This window comes from Dendrobates tinctorius, unplaced genomic scaffold (assembly GCF_039654945.1).
Source record: "Dendrobates tinctorius isolate UK_male_01 unplaced genomic scaffold, ASM3965494v1 ptg000010l, whole genome shotgun sequence".
NCBI lineage: Eukaryota > Metazoa > Chordata > Amphibia > Anura > Dendrobatidae > Dendrobates > Dendrobates tinctorius.
In genome coordinates this window covers 5,111,012-5,121,854 of record NW_027361678.1, presented here as the reverse complement: position 1 = coordinate 5,121,854, position 10,843 = coordinate 5,111,012, and the positions used below count along the sequence as shown (strand labels likewise).

At 40.7% G+C, this 10,843-nt stretch overlaps 1 protein-coding gene across 1 annotated transcript; it reads right to left on the bottom strand.

Moving 5' to 3' along the window:
* Positions 1–7,573: 7,573 nt before the first annotated feature.
* Positions 7,574–9,678, bottom strand: LOC141099760 (uncharacterized). Its single transcript, XM_073587795.1, has 2 exons — positions 8,988–9,678; positions 7,574–8,882 (listed from the first exon to the last, which is right to left on the bottom strand). The coding sequence occupies exons 1-2, from the start codon at positions 9,116–9,118 to the stop codon at positions 7,574–7,576; spliced, it is 1,440 nt and encodes a 479-aa protein (XP_073443896.1). The 5' UTR covers positions 9,119–9,678.
* Positions 9,679–10,843: the final 1,165 nt, after the last annotated feature.

The window sequence follows — 10,843 nt, the reverse complement described above, 5'->3', positions numbered from 1 at the left end:
ACCTTGCCGAGGGAGTTGAGGTGGGGTACAGTAGGGTCATCATACTATGCATGAGGAGGAATTCACTGTTGGGGCATCATACATTATTTGTGTTGCACTTTTGTTGGTATCATACTTTATGGAAGCAATGAAAGGGCAAGTAAGAGGAAAAGAATTGTGTAAAGACTGCAAAGTTGTGAGATATGCTCTTCTGTGATCCCCGCCAAATATTATTAGTTATTTTTTTGGTTTGGGGAGGCCCAATTAGAACTTCTGCCACTGTTCTCCATGATTTCTATGTAAGCTTCTGTACCACATACTGGTATTTTCACTCTTTGAATAAAACACATATATAGGAAGAAGTAGAAAAATAGCTGAGTAACTGGAGATGTGTGGGAACTACAGGACATTCCTTTATATTTGACTGCAATTTGAGCTAAAAGAGGCTTTAAATGCTCTGCTATCGTCTTCTGAACCAACCTCCTTCCTCGCCTGGAAGGAAAAAAAAAGTGATTGTTTGTGCAAGAGCTGAGAGGATTATAACAGCCACCTTAAGGAATCATGATATAGTGAGATGAACATGACAGATGCTTTGGTGTCCACAAAGTATGGATCCTGCCCAATTCACAAAAAAGCAAGCGCAAAAAACTGTTCATGATGATGGCGATTATTACCTACCGGATTACAGAAAATGCTGCAAATTAGAAAATAAAAACAGAAATTTGAACTGTGGTTTTGGGTATCACAAGAATATTTATAGGAATATGTACAAATGTGTAGTATGTCATAAGAATAGCGCCATATAGGTAAGAAATTTTAATAGGTGGACAAATTTATAAAATTGTCTTAATTAGAAAGGGACTCAAGATAAATTGGAGTGGAATTGAATTGTACTAGAAATTTACCACCCCTTTTAAAATCCATGGCTCTCTTACCTGTGAGACTTCTTTTGTAATTTATGTTATAAAGTGTCCCTGTCGTCTTTTGTACATGGGTGAGAGCACACAACCAGTAAAAGACTGAATATCTAATCACAAGTCAACCATTCGTTGTAAGAACTTGCTGTTACCCATCCCCCACCATTTTGTTACATAGGGACATAGAATTACCCAATTGAAATTTCAAGTTTTGGAGCAGGTATCGCCACCTAGACAGGGTGGTGATCGTATAGGTCTACTGAAAAGGCGGGAAGCATATTGGATCCACACGTTGGATACCCTAACTCCTAAAGATTTGAATAGGGAGTATGATTTATTATCCTTTATTTGACATACTAAGCACGATTATGTTAGAATTTGTACCTATGTACTATGGCTTTTTAACCACTATTGCAATGTCTCTTATGAAACTGACACCAATATTATTTCTTTATTTATGCGGAATATTATGTATCCATAAATAATTTTTTGAAATGACTAATATATATTCTCTCTTCCCTCACTCTAGAGCCGCCTCTATTGACTTCTTAGAAAACACCTGACCTCCATGACTTACCTTGCACCCTGGATCTCTCAATATAACTACGGATATATTATTCACTCCTCTCACTTTTCTATTCACTACTGTCACTTTTCGCAATGTTAGACATCGGAGGAGCTACAGTGGCACGCACAAAAACAATGGTGGAATGCATAATTGAACTTGTCTTGCAACGCACGGCCATTTTTTTCTGGTGACATCACATCCGGACCTTTTTTCTGGATGCTGATTCGCTGATTGGCCACAACTAGGGATTAGCACAGGCACACACTGACGACAAGCGGTGGATGCCGCATCCAGTGGGGCACTCTACCAGATGTGATACCAGGTTGGTTCTATCTCCCCTTACTCTAGAATCTTTTACATTTTTTACATTTTCTTAGTTCTCATTTATGCCACTTCCTCCTAGATCCGTAGATATCCATATACCACTAACGGTATTACAGCATATGAACCCATCTGTAACACTATTCGGGTAGGCAGATTTTTGAGCTATTATGTTACAATACATTTAGGCTCTTAGCCCTAAAAGACAATAACTTTATATACAGATCTCCATGACGTTTGATACAAGGAGTTAGTGTCCAGATGACATCACCCATTCAGTGAACTGGTATGTGTGTTAACCCCTTTATTCCCTCATTTGAATTTTTTTCACAGCAACTCTTTTCTAATTTTCCCAATATTCTCATTTAATTGGGCTACATTATACCAATACTTGCTCAACAGTCTAATCACAGGGTGTCCGCTGTATACTTACCCATGGGGATATATGGCCTCATATCTTTCAACTATTATGCTTATTTCTATTATCAATTTATTAGATTGGACCAGGTTGTCACTGGATCTCGTGTACCTACTATATTGCTACATTGACCATGCTTACTATTTGTATGTACTTTTGTTATTATTGTGTCTTGCTTTTTGCAATTTATTTCTTTATTAATTGTAGTAACTCATGAAGGTCAATACTGACCGAAACGTTTTTCTGTTCACTATATTTTTTGGAAGAAATTAAAATTAATCTTTACTTCTATTAAGTTGAGTGCCGAATTTCATATGTATATACATTAATGGAGACAGGACAGGCTATAAATGTATGATTGATGGTGGTCCGACTGCTGGGACTCATTGATCCAGAGAAGGAGGGTCCTTTCATTCTCCATATAAATGGAGCAGTAGTGTACATGCATGACTAATGCCCATTACTTTTGATATTTTTTAGGTTATGATAGCGACTCTGTGCTTATGTAACCACTGCTTTTATAAAAAAGGGAATGGCATGGTAGTCCTGCACATGCACTACTGCTCCATTCATCCAGAACATACTAGACCCCCATTTTTGTGATTGATGAAGTTCTCCAAAGCCCGAAATACTCTGATCATACAATTTTCATCTATCCTGTGGGTATATGATGAATGTGGTTGGGATAAACTCATTAAAGGTTTTTTTTTCCACATTAAAATGTATAATTTGTCCAATGATTAAGTTATATTTGTCAGCTAAGTTGGAGACCCACAAATGAAATGCCCACTGATCTGTGGGTTGCAAGTCCCCCTATTTCACCTACCAGGTATTATCTGTGGTGAATAGGACTTTGAATCCAGCATGTTTGCTGCCCCTCCATGCAACCCTAAAACTAATACATCGTAGATCGTTCTTGGCCAAAGTCTTGACTCCCCCCCATAAACAGGAATGCTCAATTGGCTCGTTCCTTTGTTCTCTATGACAGAATTAACACTAGTGTCTTATCAAGGATTGACCTGTTGAATTCCAACCACTCGATCTTATGTCCCCCAATATAATCTGTTGGGGGATAGTTGGGAGGTCGCCATTCATGTTAGATGAGCTACTTCACTGATCTTGCCAAAATCGGCATGTTTGACCAACTTTTGTATATGGAGGCCTTCAAATGAGTGGATTTGTTTGTGAAGCGGAAAGAAAAACTTGAGATCAATGGTAAGCTCCTCAGAAAATTTTTTGCCAATTCTGCTTTAGATACAGAGCAAAGATGTCTTCTGCCTATGTACACTTCAAAACATAGTAATAGCTTAATTGGCTTCCTATGGAATTCTCCCTGGTGTATGTACGTAAGCCTGAAATGGACGGATTAGAACTTGAGCCCTATTGGGGCTGGAACTGATGTAAGTGATCATACTGTGAGTCCAGCCCTGCAGAGTTTAGCCAGATGACTTTACATAAAAAAGAGAATAGGGATTAATCTTATTGGGGTCAAAAGTATTGGTATTATAATATGTTTACATAGTTTATGACTGACTATACGTCTAATGTCTTCATAGGGCCCCATATACCTGGTGTATACCATTTGTTTGTGGATTGGCGTCAGCATGCCTCATTTTCAAGCATTAAATTAAGTTATAAGAGATTTTCCCTCGTATATGAGCTGAATGCAATGTGAACAGAGCCAATAGTATAGGAATTAGTGCCGGGATATGAAAGAACTGGATGCACTGATGTGCTAAATTATATGATCGCATAAACGGATCATACAACCACATATTAAATAGGGAAATCTTGCATGATGGATATTTATTATTATATGCTGGTTTTTAAATAAGCAAAATACTTTTATTAAAATTAATTGCTTATGCAGATATCTTGCATGAGACAGAAAATGCATGTTGTGCCATCAGTATCTAGTGCTAGCCCATCTCTAGTGAGAGTGACCGTCGCTTGTCAAATTACAGAGAGAAACTCTTTGACCGTGTTTCCAGTTATCAAACGGGACCTATTTTAGGTTTATGGACCCCTTGAATTACTTAACCCTGCTGTTCTGTTTGGGACATAGTGACGCCGTAGAGAATTTGTGTGGCCCTGTAGATATTTTTCTGTAAGTTTCTAAAACTTGAGGTTACTTGACTTTTCCTCATTTGGGGGCACTTATCTATGAGTATTTTTTTTTTTTTTTGTGTTTACTTTTTGCTACATGCCTATTTGTACACTTGTCGTGTTCGGGTTATAGTGACCCGACATCATTTTTTACAGCTGTGAGGCCATAATTTCAGTGAAATAAAGGAGTTATAACCTCCGTTGGGTCTATTTATTGCATCTACTATTGTATATCAATTTAGTTATTTCCTAAATTATTTCAATGGGGTCGTACACGCGCTCTGCCGGGTGTATGCATTGAGATCTGCGCACCGTAAAAATGGCTTTATATTGATTATTTTTGGTGCGCAGTCTATACTAAAATGTAGAGCGCATCCAGAGAGATCACTAGGTGTGCACTACACATGTATATTCTGCGCAGAATGGACTGCGCAGAACGCGCTGTGTAAGGCTAGTTTCACATTAGCGTTTTTTTGCGCAGCGCATCGTGCGCATAAAAAACGCAAAGAAAAACGCAAAACAAATGTGCGTTTTTTTTTCTTCATGCGCACGCTGATGCGTCAAAATAACGCAGTGTTACTTGCGTTTTACATGCGTTTTTGCATGCGGTTGCGTTTTTTATGCGCATGCGTTTTTAGGTGTGACATTTCACAATAGCAAAATCTTTGACCACCAATGGGTCACCAGTGGGCGTGTTTCATTGGAATGTTTTATAGACCCTGTACTGCTGAATTCATCAGATTTTGCTGCTGTTTCCGGTGTCAAGATGGACTTGCGTCTGGATAATTTCCGCTTCAAGCTGGATCTTGACATTGCGCTGTCTCAGGCGTATGTCTTTTGTTGCCAGCAAGAAAGGGAGAGGGAGAGACAGCAGAGACGGCAGCGGCGTAGGTTTTGGAGGCATCCAATCATCGAACTCCGGCCAAGCCGTGGAGCATATCACACGCTGTACAGCGAGCTACAGGAAAACCCGGAGAAATTTGCTGACTATACACGGATGTCCCAGGAAAGCTTCCTTGACTTGCTGGGTATGGTTGAAGGAAACATCCGGAGAAGGGACACTCAGCTCCGGCGTGCCATTCCTCCCGAAGAAAGGCTCCTTGTCACCTTACGGTATGTATGTTGTTATGTTTGCATAATTTTTTTGGCTTTTTATTTTTTTTTTTTTTTGGTCCAAAAAATTAGGTTTTTTTTGGCTATTGATTTTTAACATTATTTTTGTGAAATTGCTTTTTTGCATAATGGTTTTTCTTCTGGCATGTACTAATCCCAAGCCTTTATAAAATGTTTTTTTGCTATGTTGTATTAAAAAAACATGCAAAATAGTTAGGCCATGTAATTTTTTATTTTCAGTGTTTTTAGTAATACCCAAGACAGAAATATAATTATTTTTTCTTTTTATGTTTGGCAGGTTCCTGGCAACTGGAGAGAGTCTTTCATCCCTGCATTTCCAGTACCGGCTGGGAATCTCTACTTTATCTGGGATTGTTGCCGACACCTGCAGGGCTCTGTGGGATGTTCTGTGTCCGGAGTTTCTGCCATTGCCCACTGCCGAAAAGTGGCTTCAAATATCGGAGAAATTCTGGGCAGTCTGCAATTTCCCGAACTGCCTAGGAGCGGTGGACGGGAAGCACATCCGCATCACAAAACCCGCAAGAAGTGGCTCCGAGTACTACAACTACAAGAAGTACTTTTCAACAGTCCTAATGGCCATTGCGGATGCAGACTGCCGGTTTGTGGCGGTGGACATAGGGGCATTCGGACGGGGCAACGATTCACAGACTTTTAAGAACTCTGATATGGGCTGGAGGTTGTACGGCAACCATTTCAATTTTCCACTGGCACGGCCTCTTCCCCAAACCCAAACTCCACCACTGCCATTTGTAGTGGTTGGGGATGAGGCATTTCAGATGTGCCCAAACCTGCTGAAGCCGTACTCCAGCCGTGACTTGGACCACCGCAAGAAAATTTTCAACTACAGGCTTACGAGGGCTCGCAGGACTGTAGAGTGCGCCTTTGGCATTCTAGTGTCCAGATGGCGAATTCTCAGCACCGCCATCAATCTCAAAATGGAAACAGTTGATGAGGTCGTGAAGGCATGCGTGGTTCTCCACAATTTTGTTATGGCAAAGGAGCGGCCGAACTTTGACATGGATGAGCCTGCTGCCAACCCTTTGCCAGATTTTACTCAGCACCCTCTTCGGTCCTCAGTCGAAGTTGCCCAAATGAGGGACCAATTTGCGGACTACTTTTTATCCGATGTTGGTCGTGTAGCATGGCAGGATCAAATGGTTTAATAGTTTTGTTGTTTGTTAAAAATAAAATACATGGTCTTTTATACCTGTACCCAGTGTACTGTGTCTTAATAAACTCCACTACTCATCTGCCCAGGTTAAATTGAAGAAAGGGAAACCACCATAAAAAAAAAAAATATATAAATATATATATATATATTTATATATATATATATATATATATATATATATATAAATATATATAAATATATATATATATATATATATTTATATATATATATATATATATATAAATACATATATATATAAATATATATATATATATATAAATATATATATATATAAATATATATATAAATATATTTATATATATAAATATATATATATATATAAATATATTTATATATATATAAATATATATATATAAATATATTTATATATATATAAATATATATATATATATATATATATATATATATATATATATATATAAATATATATATATATATATATATTTATATAAATATATATCTATATAAATATATATATATAAATATATATTATATATTTATATATTTATATATATATATTTATATATATATATATTTATATATATATATTTATATATATATATATATATATATTTATATATATATATATATATATATTTATTTTTATATATATATATATATATATATATATATATATATATAAATTTTTTTTTTTTTTGGTGGTTTCCCTTTCTTTACTTTCTACCGGATGGTCAGCCATCCAACTCTGAAAGGGATACTATATTTCATTTTTGTTTTATTTATATATATATATATATATATATATATATATATATATAAAAAAAAAGAAATATAGTATCCCTTTCAGAGTTGGATGGCTGACCATCCGGTGTAAAGTAAAGAAAAACAAACCATAGTGTAGGGCGCAGTGTGTGCAGGCGGCGAAAGACACAATAACCAAACATTATTTTGAAAAAAAAATATAACATTTATTTAAATTATTTTTTAGTTTCTGGAAACTGGGGGGTGTGGAGGGATGAGGAACGGCTTTGGGTGGAGTAAGGGGTTCTAGGGGAAGGAGGAACCAAAGAAGTGGGGGAAGGGAGCTGAGGCAAGGAAAGTTGTGAAGTGGGAGGTGAGGGAGGAGGGAGGGTAAGAGTCCTCCTCTTTGTTTTTTTAGGACGGTGGCCCGTCGTCTTCCTGCTGTCCTCGCTTGAGCCTGAGGACTGGCTAGACCCCGGGGACCGCCTTGAGCCTCTGGACCGCCTTGAGCCTCTGGACTGCCTTGAGCCTCTGGAACGCCTGGAGGCTGGGGACTGGCTGGAGCTGGGGGACCGCCTGGCACTTGTTGACCGCCTGCCAGGATCTTGTTCCAGCTGTGGCATGCTGGAGGTGGTGGATGTCCTGGCAGGGGCCGTAAATATTGAATGCGGGTCCCCCAGCTGATGCTGCTCCGAGGTGGTGGTGGTGGTGGTGGTGGTGGCGGTCCATGCAGGCGTGGTGGCTGTGGCGGTCCATACCGGGGTGGTCCTCCCGCTGGTGGTGGTGGTTGCGGCGCTCAAGGCAGGGGTGGTGACGACGGGCCATCCAGTGGTGGTGGCGGCAGCAGTGGTGGGCCAGGCAGGAGCAGCGCTTGGCATGGTGTTGGCGGGTAAGTGTCCAGCTGCACTCGGACTTGGGGCGGTATATTGGTGTCCGGCGAGGCTTGGAAGTGTGGTGGCTGTGCAGTGATATGCAGCAGAAGTAGGTAATGCTGTAAAACGAGTCAGTGGTGGCACCGGTGGAAATGCCACCACTGACTGCTGCATAATCCTACTCTGCTGCATAGCCTGCATAAAAGCATTGTTGCAGGCCTGCATGACAGTCAACTGGAGGTCAGGGGTAAGGTGTTCCGCCGTGTCCCGAGCTATTTGGGTATAAAAATGATGCGCTGGTCTGGCGAGGTCGACTTCCAGGCGCTCAAGGCGACCCTCGATAGACTTGTAGCGTTGGTCCAAAAGGAGGAAACCACTCTCAAGTCTATCGGAGAGTGCCTTGAGGCTACTCTGAAAGACCGAGCTCAATTCAACGAACTCGGGCATGAGAGGCCTGTCCAAGGTCCTCTGCCGCTGCTGGCGGGAAGTGCCCGCAAAACCAGTGGCAGAGACCTGGGACAGGGGAACACCTGAGCGACCAGCTTCCTGGTCTCCAGATGACTGTGGTGCAGACCTGCAAGGTGCTTCCTCGCTGATGGATGGCTGGGAGGGGTCCGGGGCAGCTTGATGAAGGACCGCTTCGGGACCAGGTTGCAGGGTGCTGCTCCAGGTGCTGTGAAAAGAAAAGAAAGAAATTACTACCATAAATTAACAATCGCCAACTCCTGTGGAATAGAAAAGCACAGAATAAAACACAATACAACTAGAAAATACTTACGTTCGGGAGGCAAGGACCGGTCTTAAAAATGCCAAGGCACGATGGTATCGGTACTTCGTGCCGGTCCTTGCCGCAGCACCACTGCGAACCTTATTCTCCTGACGGATATCCCTGTTGAAGCGGTCCTTCATCGAGCGCCAACGGGTTCTGACTTTGTTCACTGTGATGGAAAAAAAAAAAAAAGAAAAAAAGTAAGACTATGCACTGGAGGCTGTGATCATCCAACTGTGTGTGATGATAGAAACTCCATGGAGTTAATAGCATCACACACAGTTGGGTGATCCCGGCCAAGATCACTGCTGCATCACACTGCATTTAAATACTTACGAAAATCCTTGCGGACCCGGGGAGAGGCATTGTCCCAGCCATCCATCAGCGATGCGGCCACCTCGTTCCAGAGCCGCCGGATCACCACGTTGTCCGAGTGCAGTTGGTGACGGGTGTCCCACAACGGGACTCGCTCCTGGACTAGACGGATGAGCTCGTCGTTGTCCAGGGCGAGGTCCTCCTCCCGCTGTGGAGCCTAGAAAAGAAAGACAAACATTAATCTTTGAAAGATTTAAAAAAAAAAAATATCGATAACTAGCTGAAGAGCCCGGCGCTGCCCGGGCATAGTAACTAACTGTGGTTAGTTATATAAATTTAAAATTATCCTCCATCCCATAGTCCCGTGCCCATATTCCATCATACATATCCTCCATCCCATAGTCCTGTACCCATCATACATATTCGCCATCCCATATGCCTGTGCCCATATACCCATCATACATATTCGCCATCCCATAGTCCCGTGCCCATATACCATCATACATATCCTCCATCCCATGCCCATATACCCATCATATATATCCTCCATCCCATAGTCCCGTGCCCATATTCCATCATACATATCCTCCATCCCATAGTCCTGTACCCATCATACATATTCGCCATCCCATATGCCTGTGCCCATATACCCATCATACATATTCGCCATCCCATAGTCCCGTGCCCATATACCATCATACATATCCTCCATCCCATGCCCATATACCCATCATATATATCCTCCATCCCATAGTCCCGTGCCCATATTCCATCATACATATCCTCCATCCCATAGTCCTGTGCCCATATACCCATCATACATATTCGCCATCTCATATGCCTGTGCCCATATACACATGATACATGTTCGCCATCCCATAGTCCCGTGCCCATATACCATCATACATATCCTCTATCCCATGCCCATATACCCATCATATATATCCTCCATCCCATAGTCCCGTGCCCATATACCCAAACAAACAAACATACACACACACACACACAAACACACACACACACACACACATACACACTTTGAGCCCTAGATAAACAATCCATGAAAAAATTATTTGTTTTAAATGGAAATAAATGGAAAAAAACAACAAACATCGAAAAAAACAACCATGAAAATTTAAAAAAAAAAAATTAAAAAATACCAAAAAAAAAAAAAAAAAAAAAACCAGACTAGAAAATAAGTAAAAAAAAAAAAAAAAAACAGTCCGTCTGTACTTACATCACGTCTACCCGCCCGCACTTGGCCTTGCTGCTCCTGCCGTTCCTCCGGTGGTGGTGGCGTGATGGAGGATGAGCTCTGAAAATTAAACCAAAAAAATTAATCACATGTGTTTATTTTTTCAAATCCATACGGAAGCATAGTACTCACTTCTTCTGCCTCTTGCCCTGTCCCGGGGACATATTCTTCACCAGATGAAGACATGCTGCAATAAAAAAAAAAAGAGACATAAGTACATAGAAATGTATTGAAATTTCAGCCAGACATTAGGTTTTTCATACTTACATTGGTGCAGCTTGTGCTGTGTGTCCAC